The following is an 18,045-nucleotide window of genomic DNA, read 5'->3' as shown; positions in this document are numbered from 1 at the left end:
AGCAGCGGAGACGACGTTATGGTTCGGGATGCTATGTTCCCCCCTCCACAACGCCAGTCTCCTTCGCTTGGATTCGCCTTGAGGGAGCTCCTTGGCCATCTTACTAGCGCGCGGCATGCCTGCGAGACACAGCTCACGCAGTTTCGACAGCATTGCCAGCGCGCAGAAGTCGACATGTCCAACCAAGCCCTCCGTCAGCGCGAGTGGACATTGTGGACACGGGAGTGGTTTGACCCCGACATGTACCCACACCTCCAGGGCATTCTCGATCGGGGCCGCCGCCAAGTTGCAGCATCGTATAGTTGGCAATATTCGCCTAGCCAGGACGTGTCCGGGCACTTTGCTAATGCTGTGCGCCTCCTCGATGTCTCTTGCCAGACGTTGATCGGGATGATTCACCAAGGCATGGATAACTGGGATGCCTTTACGAAGCTAGAGTTGGAGCTACGCGCCGCCATTGGGTATGCCAACTTGAGCAAAATGGTCAACCCTGGGTATTTCCGGAGATGAGAAGGAAACTAAAGAAAGCGAGGGATATTGGATGTGATGGTCTATTCTTTCTATTACTGGTATTTTCTTGTTTGAAGTTTGGAGTTGGAGTTGACTTTGAGGTTTGGGATAGACTTTTGGGAGTTCACGCATGTTGGGCAACAGGGGTCTACGGGCTGACCAATCGGGAATACAGTGGGGGGGGGGGGGGGGGGGGCAAGAGAAGAAGAGCTTCCCTTGTCAGCCACGTGGATCAGACGGTGATCCCCGACTGAAGCTGAAGCTTGTGTGGCAGTGCAGACGTTCGTGTGGCTCAGCCTCGGTGTAAGACCAAAGGGATCCGCAGACCGACCTTTACCAAATCGGAACCTGGCGATTTCATAGCTATTTTTTTCCCCCTTCCCCCTATCATGACTCTTATCAATAATTTTTTTTATCAGCCGGCCATTGTTAGTGTTGATGGGTCCCACGAGAGGCAATAATTGGTAATGACTGAGTGGGTTCGGTTCCCGTCTTTTCCCCCGGATTTTTTAAATGCTCCCCCGTTGTGAACTTGTAAAACTCGAGTGAGTTGAAGTTGATAACGATAAAAAAAGAGCAAGCTTCTTCAAGTTTCTGTTGCCCAAGATGCGTGCTTGAACTGTGCTCTTGTTACAAGAGCACGCCAAACAGATTCCGAACAACTTCCTTCTCACCTTTGAGTTCTTTTTCTCTTTGCCACAACTGCAAATTTTCCTTACACCGTTAAATACTTGGTATCACCGACGACACTCCACCATGGGTCTTGAACCTCTCGACTTTCCACAGATGTGGCAGCGTCCCAGCTACGCAGAGCTGGTCGTCGTGCTGCAGAATCTTGAACTCAGCCCTCCCATCTGGAACCACAAGCGTCGTCGCTCGGAGATTATCGAGGAGCAAGAGTCACTCGCGAGCCAGCGCAAGAATGAAGTGACCCGCTATCTCTCGTCCATCATCAAGAGCCCTCTGGCGTGGATCGAGGACGACGAGGAGAAGGAGGATCTCTGGACTCAGGCTAGCAAGCGCATGTCGGAGCGGTGTGGACGTACGGCCATGGGCGAGGTTATTCGGAGGTGGCCCTTTGAGACGGCGGCTGCGGATGAGTTTGAGCTCATCATCCGGGAGCCTGCTCTCACTGGCGATTCTCTAGGTCTCAAGACATGGGGTTCCTCTTACGTCCTTTCGCAACATCTTCCCCGGCTGGCGGAAACGTCGCTGTTTCGACTGTTTGACGAGACGTTGGGACAGTCACCCCCCGATGTTCTTGAGCTCGGTTCAGGAACTGGCCTCCTAGGACTTGCGGCAGCAGCTCTATGGAAGGTTCCCGTTGCCCTTAGCGATCTACCCAACATCGTGCCCAACCTAAAGGACAATGTGGACAAGAATAGTAGTCTGGTTGAGTCTCGTGGTGGATCACTCACCGTCGGGCCTTTGACCTGGGGCGGAAGCGAGGATGAGATTGATCAGCCTTTGTTTGGAGAACCTTACCAATTCAAGGTACGTGTTTTTTAAGATTGTCTCAGCAATGACACATTTCATCTTGATCCGAAAAATCTCTGACTGTTGATGACTAGATTGTTCTCGCGGCTGACCCCATGTACGACGACGACCACCCAGCTCTCTTGGCGTCGGCCATCTGCCAGAATCTAGCGCTGGGCTCCGAATCGCGAGCGGTGGTGATGGTTCCGCGACGAGATGCGACGACAGAGAGGCTGCTCGAGTCGTTCCGACAGGCCATGCTGGACTTGGAAACGCCGCTGTTCTGTGAGGAGGAGGACGAGCTGGCGGGCCAAGACGACTGGATCGGGGACGAGGAGGAGGGGAGGGTCCGGTGCTGGCTGGGCGTGTTTAGCCGTGGGGGATCTCCTCTGACAGTGATTAGCGATGATGCGTCGTAGAGGTTGCATGACCTTGTTGTTGGCAGTGATGAGGGAGAGATGCTCTTTGGATGCGAATCATGGAGAGGGAGGGAATGACCTAGAACTCTTTACCAGCCAACTTTAGATAAATAGACATAGACAACAGCTTAGAATAAGCAGAGAAAGCAAGCGCAGGCGATTACAGAGGTCAATAAATAGACAAGCTTGTTTTTAGTTGAGTCAGGGCATGCCCGAGTGTGAACAATCACAAGACGCCCATGCACACATCCTTAAGAGGCACCGTTTTCCCTCCATCTTCACCCCCGACCTCTTCTTTTTCAACCTTCACCGAAACTCCTCGCACAGCTTATAGCAACTTGCACACTCTTTTCTCAATTTCAGAGTAGAATCTCTGCGGCAACACTTTTTCAAATACCCCTCTGCCAACCGCCTCACGTGCTAGCCCCCTTATTATCTGCCACTCTCAGCGCAAGGCAGCTAAACACTGCCAGTTGTCAACAGTTGCGAAGCGCCTCGACGAATAAACACACCCCGCTCGCTCTCCTCGTGCACACTCTTCTCCGGCTTCTTTCTCCTGCTTCGCTCAGTGTCACCGACTCACATCGACTGTGATTAACAATCGCTACGCATACACCCACCCCCCAACCTTTCAAGCATTTAATCACAGTTCCGACATTTGTTACTCGATTAGGGAACAATAGGTCTATTCAATGCACCGCCGCATTATTCATTAGGAATTTCAGCCTACTTCAGTTGATTCTCAGAGATCGTGAAGCGCGTTCAAGAGCGCAACCCGACAACCTCCCCTCCTCCCCCTCACATACCAACACCATTCCCTTCACCACCACCAACTCGACCCTTGATAAGAATGACTGGCAAGCCAAGTTACCAGGCAAATGAGATCCAGTTTGCACTGGATCTCATGCTACAGGATTTATACAACGAGCAGATTTCTGATGCCTTTGATCAACGCTTCGGTCGCCCCTTGACCGACAACCAGATTCGGTACTTGCGAAATAAGTACGGAAAGGACCCCGACTTCGGGTAAGTAAACAATAAGCCTTGACTCTTTCACACATCAATCTCGAGAATACCTTTGCTAATGCGATGGTTGTGTGTGGTAGGGCGCCTCTGGTCAATCGACCGGCGAGCAAAAAGCTCAAGCGCCGTCGCGCTGAGCCTGCCGAGTGAGTTACCCTTTCACTTCCATACAGAACAATGAAACTGATCTTTCAGACCTTCTCGACCTGAGAAGCGAGCTCGTCGTGAAGTGCCGACAGCAGCCGCGCCAGTTCCTCCAGCCGACGTTGTCGCACCCTCCCCAGCAATTGAACCACAACAGCTCAAGTTGCCCCATGAAGGTCAAAACCTCACCCCGACCGTTGCGGAGACCACCCTTCCTAAGAAGGAGGAGAGTGAATCTCCTACTCCAAGTCACGCTTACGTCCTTACACCGACCGCCCCGGCACCCAGCTTGCCTGCTGCTCAACAGACCCAAGACGGGAGCTACATCCCTAGAAACTCAGCTGGAATCTTCACCCAGCAACAGCAGGTTGGATGGAACACAAACTTCTATCCCACCAGTACAAACTTTGGCCAGAACTGGGTTGTTTCGCCCGCGGAAGAGAGCCCCGGTCTGTCGACAACCCCCGCGCCAACGCCGAATATGCTGTCCCCTATCCAGCAAGCGTCCTTCTTCCCAAGCCCAATCCATGGCCACCAATACCAGCGCCAAAGCATCCAGAACTACCACACTGGACTCCTCTTCCAACCTGCAGGTGCCCATGTTGTTGCAGGCCAGGCCGGAGTGTAGAACGCTCCCGTGTCCCAGCCGGCGACCTCAACGGATGTCCTTCATAGCACCCCTCAACCTAGTGAGAGCGTCCAGACGGGATTGATACTCAATCAAACCGCTGAGGAAGCTGCGATCCAGCAGACAATACCCTCAGAGGAGGCCGGATGGTTCAACGTAAGGACAGCTCGGCCAGCCGATAACCAACCCCCCCTCACCTCCTCTCAGCTAACTCAAGACGTCAACAACACAGTTAACCCAGTTCTTGTAAACCCCGTAAGGGGGCGGCAATTGTACTCTCAAAAACAGCCTGAATACTCACCTTCCACGCCACAGACCACCAACCGATCCATTCCCCAGCAGTCTCTTTCCAACTACGGATACACACGCCAAACACCTTCAACCCCGACCCTTCACATTAACAGTCTCGACCCCAGACTGTTTGAAGAGACCACAGATTCGGCGGCCTCTCTCACTAATTCACCTACACCACATGCATAACCACACATGTCACTTACCCACGTTGGCAAGACCCTTCCCTTAATTTTTGGAACGCGAGAGAACGACAGGATTTGCGTAAGAAACAGTCATATTTAACACCCAGCAAGTTGAAGAGGCGAGACCTGCTCCGAAGATTTGCGAGCTGCTGAATATCCCCGCCGTTGAGACTTTGTTTCGCCCAGGACTTTGGGCCATTATGGACGTCGGATGGAGGAGAAGCTCCTAGACCAGCAATACCACATGTACGAGTTGAACTGGATGCAGAGGAATTCAGAACTAGGAAAGTTAGATATCTTAATTGGATACCTAGTTCTTGACCGAAGCTCCTTCGCTTCCGCTATAAATAGGTAACCTAGAACCAATCCAACGTGCTTATGAGATGTGAAATCCTTCAATGTGCCACGTAATGACAGAAACGGTCGACGCCTCCGGCTTCAGCTGCCGGCTTCTCCAACCCTCCTCTACCTCCTCATATCCATACCAACGCGCCCGCCAGAGCCTTTCAAAAGGGTATCTCGTGCATGTAGAAACGAATAGACCACCACGTAAACCTCTTCAAAACAATCCCTCATTTCCTCCTCTTGTGCGTCATGTCTTTTCGTATAAGGTAGAAGATGAAATCCGTAACACCAACCTCCAACAACCTGCCATGACTCTCTGCCTCCATTCAGAAAGTCCTCCAAAAGAAGAAAAATAAAATTATGTAGTCATCATATAAGTGCCATAGTTCGACGACAGCGACGCTGCCGGGCGAGAGCACAACCTCGGCCATGGTCTCTCAAACGCTGATGGTGACATCCCGCTGGATATTGACCTCCTCCATCGGGAACTGGAATACGATTCGGAAGAGGTCGCGCAGGTATGCGTATCGTTGAGAACTCTTCATCATCATCTGAATACTTTTGGCCATTTCCCGTGCCGTGACTCGCTTGCCCCGGCCTGGCAACAAATGGTGTCGGGGAATAATCGAGTCCATTAGCACCGAGTTCTTATACTGTGCTAACAAGGCCGATTGGGAGAGAAGGGACCCAAAGGAGCCGGCAGGAAGGTCTTGCACGAACTTCTGCAAGGCGGTAGCAGCGGTCTTGGGGTCGGTGATGGCATCGCGGTTAAAGCCAAGATTCATAGCCGCTCGGAGAACGAGGATCTTTGCGCGTGTCACATTGGCGTCTTCGGACGTTGCTGTTGTCGTTGCTGTGCTCGACGTCCTGACACTGCTCTTGGAGTAGCTCGAGAGGTTGGAAGCACTGCTGGACCATCGACCTCGACTGTTGTCGCTGGGGGTTCCCAGAACCAGAATGTTGGGCATCGTAGGGGAACGACTCTGAGGGGAGATGGGTGTATCCTCAAACTCGGTCACTGGAGTCTCGGGCACGATCGGTGGTTTCCTGGGTTTCTCTTCTGGTCGAATATTCTTGGCGCTCTCATGTTTCGAGGGAACTGAAGATGGGTTCGACGCACGACTTTGCCGGCCGCTTTGGTCAGGGGCGTGGTGACTGAAGGTCTGACTCGATCGAGAAACGGACCTGTCTGGCCGAATCTGTGCCCAGCTGTCGCGGAATACGTCGCACAGCTCCCAACAAGCCTGAACAGTAGAGCTCAGAAGCTCTTCATCTGGAGGCCTGCCATCGCGCCTGTTCTGCCGAAGGTTAAAGAGCATCTCTGCCAAAGACCAGCTTGCGCCGAGCAAGTGGTCAGTCTCCTCAGACAATTCGCTGCGTTGCTTCATGAGTCGATGGCACAAGGCGATGTAAAAGTCCAACGTCCGCTCCCTAAACTCCTCGGGTAGGGTGCCATCTTGAGCACTGTACAGGCTGTCCAAGCGTTAGAAAGAGAGCACATCTCGATACATGCCACTCACTGGTTGTTAAGCTCAAAGCTGACACGAAGAACTGAATCCGCCGTCTCGTCGTTACGTTGCCGCACGTCAAAAAGTGCTTGGCAGAAGTCACGGAGGAGATCGAGGTTCATTCTAATACTGAATGAGCTCGCGTCTGCGTCTCGATTCTCGTAAAGTCGTTGACAGAGTTTCCAACAGGTTCGCCATGCCTTCTCATGTGCGTCGGGGGCACTGGATTTGTTGAAGGCACGGGTGCGGTGAATCGAACTCAGTTTGGAAAGACTATTGCATAGAGTCCAACATTCCGCAAGAGCAGCTCGTAAAGTCTCGATCTCATCTTGGTGATGAGACATCAGCATGCCGTCTGACTCGTACGCTTCGTCGTCGTCGCCCTCGGCTTCAGTTTGCTCGTCGATTTCTACTAGTGTTAGCCATGCACATTGCCATGACCTATCCTGAACCCACTCTCAAGGCTGCTCGTACTACTCGAGCGTAACCGTGTGCCCTCATCCAACATGGACTGTAAATCTTGAGCGCGTGGTGTGGCGCTATCTATGTTGTACTGTACAGGGTTGACATCGGTTGAAATCGGAGGACGAGCTGGATGCGTCGATGTCTGATGACGAATTAGATGCATATCGCAAGCCAGGCCATGCACAACATACCTTCTCGGGAGAGTTATCGGGAGAGCTATGCGACAAGTTCTTGGGGGAGCCATTGGCAGCAGGTAAACTCTCGGCATCGGATTTGAGAGTTGTCTCTTCACTCGACCCCTCTGGCGCTGATGGTGGAGCGACCTATATCGTGGATTAGATGTGATATCCTGCCAATTATTTGAATCTCACTTGCCCAGCTGGCAAAGCTTTCAGGTGCATGAATGACAGACACTGCCTCATCGGTGCTGGTCTGCTGCACGCTTTCAGGGAGATTGGTCGTGAGCATCAAAAGCTACATTGAGTCAGTCAGCGTCTGACAACCATTGGAGTTTGGATCTCGGAGACGGACCTCGGAGCGGCGTGAGGGCCTTGGTTCAGAGACCTCTCGATGGAGATCCTCTGCAACATCATCTTCTATTTCGGTCGTCTCGGTGCCATTGGATGTAACTGGTGATGGGCCTACAATATCGCTTGGGCTCATGACATTGAAGGATGAGCTCGTCATGCGATGAATAGAGCCAGGCCGTAGGGAAGATGAGTCGGTGCTCGGAGGAGAGGAGCTAGAATAAGGTCAGTAAAAGGCCGGTGCACTCGCATTAAGATAAGCAGTCTTGGTGTCAACTCACACTGGCCTGAAGGGAGCGCGAACGCTCTCAGTATCTGTAGACGTCGACATCTCTTTCTGGTAGTAGGCAAAGGGAAATTGCAAGCTTCCAGTCGATGACCTCAAAGGGGCCTCGAGGGCCATGACTGAAGCCAAGGGGTGGAACTATCGAAGAGGGCCGATGCCAGTCGTCGAATACTCCAGCAGGAGAGGGAAGCTTAAGACGGATTGCAGCGACAGGCTTCAAGGCAAGAATGCCTTGCGGACTCTGCAATGCGACAAGGTTGAACGGTGGCCCAGCCTTGGAAGAAGAAAGACCCAAGTGGGATAGCTATCGTGGCAGTGGAACGAGGAGGTGTGGTGTTGGTCGGTCGGTGGTCGGCGGTCGTGCGGCCGGGAGGAGGCCCGTGGGATATGGGTGTCCCAAGGTCGGATGGTTTGCGCCGATGCTTCCAAAAAGGCAATGCGGGAGAGGAGAAGGATCGCAAAGCTCAGGGCGGCTAAGCAAGACACCAATGTTGAAGCAAGGGCTCAGAGAGCTTCCAGAAACGAAGCAAGCACCTCAGTTGTCGGAACGGGAAACCAGCTCACCGGGAGGTCGAGGCGAGAAGCAGAGGATGGACAGAATGGAGGGCGGGAGGTTTAAAGAACCAGGCCGAGCCAAAAGCTGGAGCGGGCGGTTGCAGCGACGGACTCAGGCAGGCAGACGCCAATTTGACAGGGGTCAATAGCCAAGGTCCCTTGTCGATGGGACACCCCAGCCCTGTTGGCAAGGGTGCTGCAGCAATGCAGGTAGCTTCTGTTACTGTCAAGCAGTGAGCTATGGGAACCACAGTACCAACCACAACCTCTGGTGATCTTACCCTTGGCACCTGCGAGTAGCTGGCTTTGGGTCAGGCCGGCTACCTTGCTGCCATGAGATGTGTGTGTGCGTGTGTGAGTGTTATTCTGGTGGAGGCCGGAGCTGCGGCCTGCGCTTGTCGGGACGCGATTGTTGGCGCGGCCAGTGGGAAACAAAAGAGACGCAGAGGCAGAGGCGCGATGGATGTTGAGCAACAAAAGTTTCGGTTCCTCTTCAAGTTCAGGTTACTTTTGCTGTCAAGAAAACCAACCCTTGGTGACCGGGGAGAGACGGCTTACTGGATTGCACAGATCAGCAAGGACAACCCGACAAACTGGAAATACCAATCGTCAAGGACCGAGGGAAGAGGGACGAGGGTGGAAAAGACGGGGGATCATGAATGGGGGCGTGCCCTGGCGGATGGAATATGGGATGTGTGGATATGGACGGGGACGGAGCTGGTACCGGAGCGGAGGGGCTCTGCGGCTAAGAGTCGACTTGTGACAGACCCCCAGCCAGAAGAGCCACCTCAAGCTGCGTGCTGTTGCCGACTCGGGGGTGGACCAGCAGTGTGGATCGACAAGAAGTCGGGCGTAGGTTTGAGTGAGAGAAGTACGGATGGAAGTCAGAGAAGTTGGGGGCCAGAAGAGAAACATGTTACCTGGTGTTCTGTCGAAGCCAATTCTTGCTTTTCTGAGCTCGACACTCGGCTAGGTTAGGATAAATACGACCCCAACTAGTTGTGTATCATTGAGAAGAGAGAGGTCAGGAGAAGATGGCTTGTGCCAGAACAATAGCGGCAACCCAAAGTCAGTCGTATCGGGGTGTAGTACACGGTAGAACACCTACTCAAGGACACGAGCTCAGGGCGGAATTACATCGACTCGACGGGATGGATGGCTGGAGCGGCTAACGTCAATGTCCCCCTTTCTATCCGGCTGCCTTGCCTTTGGTGTTGTCCTTGGCGGGATAAGTAGGGTGTCGTCGATGCAACCTTCTCTTGACTGCTTACCTACCTACCGTGTACGGGATAGGTGGAGGCTCAACGGGTGTCCTCGCGCGGAAGAACGAGCTGAATCAATCGTGCCCAACTGAGACAGGCATAAGTTGTTGAATGTTGAATTGCACTTTCAAGCTGGCCAAAAAGAAAAAAACACTGATAATGACCCAAGCCATGATACATCCAGTGCCAGTACCGAGGGCAAGTACACCGAAAACGCTTAGAACGTGATCATCGCCGTTGACGGAAGGAGCCCTGGACCATCAGGCTTGGACGAACGGATCAAAGGACGGGAGGCCCATCCCTGCTAGCACCTGCCTTACTTCTGGATCGCAATCTTTTCCCCATCCCAAGGCCTGCTAAGTGTCTACCTGAGGGCCAACTTAACATCCATTGTATTATCTATCATGGATCTTTTCCTTTACCGTCATCGTCGGACTCTCATCTCGTCAGTCCATGCCTCTCCGTCTGCCTGCCCTCCTCGTCTACCTACCTACCCATTGACTCACTGACTTCGGATCTGCGGGTGCTCAGCTTCGCGTTACTTTGCGCCCATCCCATCAACACACATGCTCGACGGATACAAGAGAACATCCCCAGGCGCCCACCGCCAGCAACCGACCAGTCAAACCCCGGCAGGCTCGTCGAGGGGGATAGGCGTGGCCTCCTAACCCGTGGGGCTGCATCAAAAAGGACAGGCGTCGGCGCTTAACTCACGGTGGGACTGGCCAGTCCTCCGCAGTCCCCCACCCCATCGCTTCCGCCAACGAGTTGCAGCCCACCCAATTGCCAGGCTCGGTGGATCTCAAAGTCTGGTGCAGGCAGGACTTGGCCGAGGATGCGTCCAAACACGCACGGCACCGAGCCCTCTGCGTTGCGTTGCGCAGCACAGCAGGCAAGCAGGCTGTCGGGCTGGCAGGCGAAGCGTTCCCTTTGTCAATGCCATGTGCCACGGCCTGCTGCACAGCATCGACGGCACGGAATGTGACACTCAACTCTCCATCCCAATGATCGACAACCGACCTCAGCCCGCCCTATCCCAATCAGCCTGTATTCGGCACGGGTGCCACCCGCAGGATGCATTCTAAAGCCCGATGTTGAGACGAATGCAGGTCTAACGGTGTGACGATGGCAACTTTGCACGCCGACAACCAACATGTCGTTACTCTGCATAGCGTGTCATCCATCTGCTTGTTGACGGCCCAGTCGGCCGAGGTTTTCCAAGGTTTTCATCATACGAACGAAACCTGGATGGAGGCATGTTGGTTGTGTTCAAACCTTCCATCATGCGGGCATTGTTGTGATCTCGGGCCACCTGAATCCGAAGCCGTGCCCTAGTGACCATCCAAACCATGATCAATGGTTTCTCTTTGTTGTTTCGTTTTGGGAGCAACTCAGCCCGCCATGTCCGGTCTGGTCTGGCCGCCGGAGGAGCGACCTCCCTCCCTCCACTTCCTTCGAGAGCGAGTCCGGGCGCAGGTCCCATTCGAAATCCCACACTCTGGGACTTGTCGATTGTGCTGGTAAACGCCCTGGGCGCGCAGGGGCGCCACCAGATTGCCAGACGGGCCAGTCAGCGATCAGCCTCTTCGATCCCAGCAGTCTGGTCCCGGCGGCTTTGGCAACGCTAAAACAAACCGGTGGTCCCACTAGCCGGGGCCGCAGAGCGGCCTCCGTGACGCAAAGCCCCTTCCCCTGTTGCTTGTTGGAGCGCCCAGCGCGCTCTCTTGGCTGTGCGCCTTGAATCCGATATTGGCTTTGAGTGGCTTTCAACAGGCTGGAACGGTGTTCAGCCTGCTTCTCAGTGTCGAAGCGGCATGGACATTGTTGATTTACGTAAACCGTGTTCATGGTCACAGTCTTGTCTGAAGCCTCGTCCTATCTGTCACTTTGCTTCTTTGTGGCTCAAGGTGATCGAGAAGGGTGCTTCCGCTTTCGGCGCGGAATGCTGTTGACGTCCAGAATGTCCATGCGTCTGCGGAAACGCCCGAGAGTCTGGCATCCATCATTGCTTTTGATCAACAGTCTTTCGACCGACAATCCTAAAGAGAAAGGGCTCAAAATCCAGGGCTTGTTGGCGGATTATCCTCTAGTCTTTGCATTATCCATGTCAACTTGGAGACTGACCTGGCTAGGATTCTTGTCCCAGGAGCCATTTTAGCGTGGTGACAGCTCCTATGCTTGCTGCGTCGTTTCAGCTATCACAGCGCTAGACAGACTGTCGGAACCGCTCTAACGATTCTATCCCATCCAGGCGGTGCGGGGACGCGAGCCCGTTGGCCAGCTTGTAGTGTACCCTTGGAGACTCCATGGGTTCGCTCTTACAGGAAGCAAGCTTCCTGGTTCTTTCGAATTCGGATGCCTTTCTCGATCCCTTCTTCAACCCACAGAGACGGGGCTGAGGCGTGATTCTTCTTCCTTCCGGGATGGGTCCCGGGATCCACAGCAAAGAGGCACCGAAAGCTTGAATGTTACCCAAGCTGCCTGCCCATTGACATATCGAGCACGCTGCAACATGTTGGTTGCGTCGAGGCACATGCTCCGAGTTCCTTGGCCGGCCTGTTGAACATTTCGAGCTAAAAGTCCGGGGCAAGAGTGCAACTGACGCGGCCGAGGCCATGGCGATGAAGGAAGGATCTGAGAGGGCGGAGTTGAAAGTGCATTGCATGCTTAGGCGCCGGCGCGGCCTGACATCCCAACCCCATTCAATTGACGCGGTATCGCATATTGCTGCGCCGTGCAACCCGACTCGACGGCTTGAGCCAACCTCTTATGGCACGGTTGCCGTCTCGTTGTTGGCCCTAGCAAAACATCGTGCTGGATCGGCGGAATGGCTCATGCCGCTTGTTCAAGTGCGCGGTTGTTGCCCGCTTTCAGCAACTCGTCTGACCACCCAGGCGCGGCAATCTGTCTTGTTGAGCTGTGGATTGGCCTTGACTGTCCAGTATCAGAGGGCACAGGGGAGAATTTTTGGCTCTATAACACCATCAGGTATTGCCAGAGCCGGTTGTCCTGATTGCATCTTGGCAAATGAGACGGTTGAGGAGGATACCATTGTATCCTTGTCACAACCAATCACAACAGATGGCGAATCTCGCCCGCCTTTGGTGTTAACTAGACCAACCTCCAAGTGCTCACTCTTTAGAGGACGACCCGACACGTTGGATAGGCTGACTGGTCTAGGTGTATTAGGGCTGGAAACTGAGTGGCTGGCCTCAAATGTCGGCCGCGTTCCACATTGGCTGTCAACAAGTTCAGCCTTAATGCTTTGTTCCACGTCTCTTCCTCAAACCTGGCACACCAACTGACCTGCCCTATGGCCACATGTGGTGTTCAGGCTCTGCACGGAGTCCCAGTGTCTGTTATGGGGTGGCATCCCGACTCATCCTTAGTGTTGGCCAGTCGCCCAGGGCCTTCATCGAGAGTTGCATACCCTGCCATCAGATGTCTCTACTGACACACAACACTCGGCAACCCGGACATGGCCTTCCTGTGAGGTTGGCCCGAGAATGCCGAGCCCTGCAATGAGACGATTCTGCTGATGTGTCTGTGAACTCGGACCTTTTACGTCTCCGACAGTCTGGATCGGCGAATCGTTTGGCTTGCGGTGCGGAGTTGTTGGCCTGCAGCGAGGTTTTCTACAAGCCTGCTGTTTAACATGGTTCGGCCAACAGTCTTCGCGTGAATTACCAGGAAGGCTCCTTGAGAGGGCCTCGCCTCGGCCAACACCAACAGGCCGGATTGATACGAGACTTGTCACGGCCGGTGCTCGGTCAGGTGAGATTTTCGATATGCAAGGCTGCATCGCTGGTCTCGTTAAGCGAAGAAGCTTGTTAGCTCCATCTCCTAGGCGTTACTTTATGCGCATGATGTCTGGCCATCCCCTTTGTTCTCTCTTGTCACAGGCGCTTGTCCACCGCTCTTTGCGCACAGGCCTTGACGGGGGTGGTGGGGGAGACCTGGAGAGGTGCAAAAGTAACCTATCCGCCAAGTAATAAGCAATCATGGCACTTCGCTCAGATCATCAACCTCACTTGAGGGTAGGATACGGAACCGAGGGTTCTTGCTGACTGATCATGTCGATCCGCCATACAAAGAAGAGAGCTGGGCGCAGATGACGCCCCAAGAGAGTCAATGGGTGTAGTGCACCTGGGCAGCTCGAGCACGTTTGGGTAAGACACTGTGAATTAAGAGTACTCGCGTGCTCTAGCTCTTTCAACGGGAAGTCTTCCATACGCCATCCAAACGAGGTACTTGTTTAAATTCCATTAACGCCAAACCATGCACCATCTTAAAGTTCCATTGTCAAGAGCTGGTCTTATTCGTTCTCGTTGAGACGCTGCTTCTTCTCGTTTCGGCCATCAGGCGTGTACCTAGAAAGATGTCAGTATCGGGTTGGGAATCGTATCGTCTCGGTGGTGTCTTCGTACTTGAGAAGCTTCTCGATAAGATCAACGTGGGTCATGATCATGCGGCGGCAGCAGTATCTCTTCAGACCGAGCTCGTCCATAGCGTCACTGAATACGTGTGTTAGCCTCTGTTCGATTGCGCTTTAGGATTTGCCGTACCCATCGGTCTTTCGGGGATCTGCGATCAGTTGAAGGTAACGCTCCCAAAGGTCGCCAGTGACCTAAACAATTAGTCAGTAGGTCACTCGAGTAACGTGATGCCGGAGGGCTAGTCACCTTTCCGCAGGAGAAGCAACGGATGGGAATAATCATCTTGGCTTTGTGATAGAGTTGCGCGGCAACAATGGCTTTCTCGAGAAGATTTGCGACAAAGGTGATGGATGCGTCTTGGAGAAAGCTCGCGATTCTTTGGCGTCGTTCCCGAGTTTGAAAATAAATTCTACCTTCCGACGTTTGTCCGGAGGCCGGCTTATCTTATCAGGAACAAAAAGTTCACCAAAGCGGGACCAAAATTTCTGCGAACTCCCAGCAGATGCACAGGCAGGCGCCTTTTCCCTGGACAAACCACCTCTCAACAAAACTTTATTGCCCGTCACGAGAGCAACACTCGATATCTGTCTCAACTGTGCAGACAGAAAGAGGTGGCGAAAATGGCTGGCAACAAGAATCCCCGGACGAAACACGACCCGACCAAGAAGCGCAAGCGGGACCTGAATGAGAACGACTCGAGATCGAAGCGCCTTAGAGCTGAGCGGAAGTTGAACAAGGCCAATGGGCGCAAGTCGGATGCCAGTGGATTGCCCAGCGCAAATGGCGTCGTAGCTGAACTGGATGGGCTCGCAGGAGCTCTGGAGGCTCCTGGACCCAGGGAGCTCGAGATTGTCCGACAATTCGAGGATGCTGAGGCAGGATGGCGCGTATCCAAGCCCATGGGTGGCAGGATGCTCGATATCGATCCCATCCTGACTGAAGATGAACAGTGAGTTCCTCGAGCGCCACCGGGACTGCCTTGGCTAACTTTTATAGATATCTCATTCTCGCCTACAATACCTCGATCCAGGTGTACTCGGCAGCCGACTCCTTGCTTGTGCGCCGAATCCCAATCACCGCAGCCGACTCGTCAGAACTAAAGACCTCGGCACCTGCCCACATTGTCGCAATGCGGCACTCAAAGCAAGACTCGAATATCATCTGGGTCGCATGCTCCGATGGACATGTGTTCCAGGTAGATTGGACAAGCTCAAAGACCCCTGCGTCGTTCCAAACGCGATCCCGAACTGCCAATGCTCTGGTGGTCTTGACGAAGAACATCTCTGGAAAGGCACAGGAACTCGTTCTTGTTGCCGAGTCGGATAAGCCCGGACGGATAGAGGTTGTCGCATACTCAGGAAATGTCAAGGCGGAGTCTGAACCCAAGGTTGTCTTGGCGATGAAGAAGTCAGGCAATGGTCTGCAACTGCTAGAAGCGAGCGATGACGGCCAGGTCCTGGTCGGTGGATTCAACGATCGCCTCTTCTTTGGTGTCCCTTCCCAACCTCAGTTCGACAACCTGGCGGCCTTGGAGTATGAGATCTACACCTTCGATGTCCCGGACCTCGTTACCGCCCTCGATCTCAGAGTGTACCCCAGGCCAGCGACAGGAGGAAGAAAGGGACGACAGGAGACTGCGCCTGTGCTCGACATTATTGTTGGTGGCGCCCGTGGTTCCATCTATCTCTACCGCGATGCTCTGGCTCGAAGCCAGGCCCTTGCCAAGTCTGGTTCTGATAAGGAGCCCATTCAAGCACAAAACTTCCACTGGCACCGAAGGGCTGTGCATGCGGTGAAATGGTCACGAGACGGTATGTGCTTGAAATCTTGTGGCTGCATCCATCATACTGACTTATAACAGGCCACTACATGATCTCTGGAGGTTCCGAAAATGCATTGGTACTATGGCAGATGGACACTGGAAGGAAAGACTTCTTGCCACATCTTTCTGGCTGTGTTGAGAACATCACCGTTTCCTCAAATGGATCAGCCTACGCCGTCCACCTTGATGACAACTCGGCAATGATCATTTCAACCGCCGAGATGAAGCCAACAGCATACGTTGCTGGTATTCAGTCAGCCGCTGTCAATGTCTCGACGCCCAAGGATCAATTGGTTCAGCGAACGTGGAAGGCGCCTGAAGGTGTCCAAAGGCCAATCCCAGCTGCCATTAACCCATCCGACCACTCAAGATTGCACGTCTGTGTTGGAAACGGTCGTCAGGCTACTCTTGCGGGAGGGTTCTCTGCTCCCTTGCTGCAGACATTCGACCTCGAGTCTTTCCGAAGTGTGTCACAGCAAGCCCTGGCTCGCACTCAGCCCACGGATGTCAACATCACCAATAAGGGCCACCCCATTGGCGAGCCCCTTATCACCCATATCGCATTCTCGGCGGATGGAGAGTGGCTTGCTAGCGTGGACACCTGGGAACCTTCATCACGAGACGTGGATAATGTTCTCAGCGATATGAAAGACCAATTCATCCATGAGCGACGAGAAGTCTACCTGAAGTTCTGGGAGGCGCGACAGGGCGAAGACCAGATCGCTCTTGTGTCCAGGATCAACGCGCCTCATGCTACAAGCCGTAACGAGGCGGTTCTTGATTTGGCGTCGAACCCCGTCTCGACATGCTTTGCGACCATCGGCACTGATGGCTCAGTCCGCCTGTGGCGCCCCAAGACGAGGTCTCAGAATGGCATTCTCGTCAAGGGCCCCAACGGCCGGGAGGTCTTTACCTGGAGCTGCTCGCAAGTCATTGCTGTGGGTGATGGTGTGTCCCCAGACGGCACTGTTGACGTCCCCGACTCGTCCGTCAAGTACGAGCCTCAGGGAAGCATTGCCTTTTCAGAGGACGGCTCAACCCTTTTCGTTGCTTTCGGAACGGCTGGCTCTGGCGCGGTCTATGTAATTGACGCTGCATCTGGTGAGGTGGTCAAGACACTTGAGGGCCAATGGAAGGGTCAATTGCGGTCTGTTCGTGCCCTTTCGCCATTTGTCGTCATTTTGTCTGATGAGCTGCGGGTCTACGATGTTGTGAGCGATGAGCTTCGCTACGGTATTGTGATGCCCGAATCCCTACAAGCCAACGAGCTGCTTCAGCTTGCCGTTGATCATACCTCTGGGCACTTTGCTCTTGCTCTGCCAGCGAGCGAGGGCTCCCTCCTGGCCGTGTTTGAGCCTGAAGAGACAGAGCCCTTGTTGGTGCGCAGCACGCCTCAAAGGGTTGTGAGCCTGGTATCTGCTCCTGATACAAGCGGTTTCATTGCTCTTGATGATGCAGCTCAGGTGTGGGTAGTTGCAGAGGGATCCGACCCCTCATCCCTCGCCACTGTTCAGCCTCTGGAGGACCTGCGTCTTGAAGGCACTGTGGTTAACAGCGGTGACAAGATTGCTCTAATTGATGAGGATGAGGAGATGGTGAGTGACGACGAGGCCGAGGCTGAAGGCGAAGGCGAAGTCGAGGATGTGGATATGGAAGACGACGATGTTCACCACAGCGTCATCAACCAGCAGCACTTGACAGACATCTTTGATGCTGCTCCTGCGTTCGCCGCACCTCCGATTGAGGACATGTTCTACAAGGTTACGGGCCTGCTCGCGACAAAGCCTCTCTCGGCTTCATGATAAGACAGGATATATACGAGGGTGAAGTGGGCTATTTGCCAAGCCCAATGTATTATACTAGACGTGGTCTGGTTGAAAGATCCCAGTACATGGATTGTCAGGCATCGCATTGCGGGCGTCGGCGTTGAACGGGGTTGATTGAAGACAAGCAGACTCAAACATGTGCAGATGTAACACCATTACCGAAACCGGCATCCCGGGCTGGAGGGAAGCAATCACCAACCAGACGCCACCCGGCATCCATCGGCGGAACCGGGAACCGGGAATCGGGTCGGGCGTGGATACACTGCAAGATGCGGGGAGACGAGAGAAGAAGCAGGAAAGAGAAAAAGGTGTGTCCTAGTGGACCAATTGCGCCATG

The 18,045-nt window shown here is 53.8% G+C and overlaps 4 protein-coding genes across 4 annotated transcripts; 3 read left to right on the top strand and 1 right to left on the bottom strand.

Annotated features, from left to right (window-relative positions):
* Positions 1-1,194: 1,194 nt before the first annotated feature.
* NECHADRAFT_98928 (uncharacterized protein) lies at positions 1,195-2,405 on the top strand (the record flags this gene model as incomplete). The annotated part of the gene is made up of 2 exons (XM_003054436.1): positions 1,195-2,004; positions 2,082-2,405. The coding sequence occupies exons 1-2, from the start codon at positions 1,267-1,269 to the stop codon at positions 2,403-2,405; spliced, it is 1,062 nt and encodes a 353-aa protein (XP_003054482.1). The 5' UTR covers positions 1,195-1,266.
* An 850-nt stretch (positions 2,406-3,255) lies between these two features.
* On the top strand, positions 3,256-4,200 carry NECHADRAFT_75247 (uncharacterized protein; the record flags this gene model as incomplete). The annotated part of the gene is made up of 3 exons (XM_003054435.1): positions 3,256-3,431; positions 3,512-3,574; positions 3,624-4,200. 3 exons carry the CDS (start codon positions 3,256-3,258, stop codon positions 4,198-4,200), a joined length of 816 nt encoding a protein of 271 aa, XP_003054481.1.
* A 1,258-nt stretch (positions 4,201-5,458) lies between these two features.
* On the bottom strand, positions 5,459-7,924 carry NECHADRAFT_31169 (uncharacterized protein; the record flags this gene model as incomplete). Its single annotated transcript, XM_003053728.1, has 6 exons — positions 5,459-6,494; positions 6,542-6,938; positions 6,986-7,285; positions 7,366-7,468; positions 7,526-7,736; positions 7,803-7,924. 6 exons carry the CDS (start codon positions 7,922-7,924, stop codon positions 5,459-5,461), a joined length of 2,169 nt encoding a protein of 722 aa, XP_003053774.1.
* A 6,756-nt stretch (positions 7,925-14,680) lies between these two features.
* NECHADRAFT_31067 (uncharacterized protein) lies at positions 14,681-17,684 on the top strand (the record flags this gene model as incomplete). Its single annotated transcript, XM_003054434.1, has 3 exons — positions 14,681-15,009; positions 15,057-15,871; positions 15,922-17,684. 3 exons carry the CDS (start codon positions 14,681-14,683, stop codon positions 17,682-17,684), a joined length of 2,907 nt encoding a protein of 968 aa, XP_003054480.1.
* Positions 17,685-18,045: the final 361 nt, after the last annotated feature.

This window comes from Fusarium vanettenii, assembly GCF_000151355.1.
Source record: "Fusarium vanettenii 77-13-4 chromosome 1 genomic scaffold NECHAsca_1_chr1_3_0, whole genome shotgun sequence".
Lineage (NCBI taxonomy): Eukaryota > Fungi > Ascomycota > Sordariomycetes > Hypocreales > Nectriaceae > Fusarium > Fusarium vanettenii.
The sequence above is the reverse complement of the archived record's forward strand: the minus strand, read 5'-3'. Positions and strand labels throughout refer to the sequence as shown.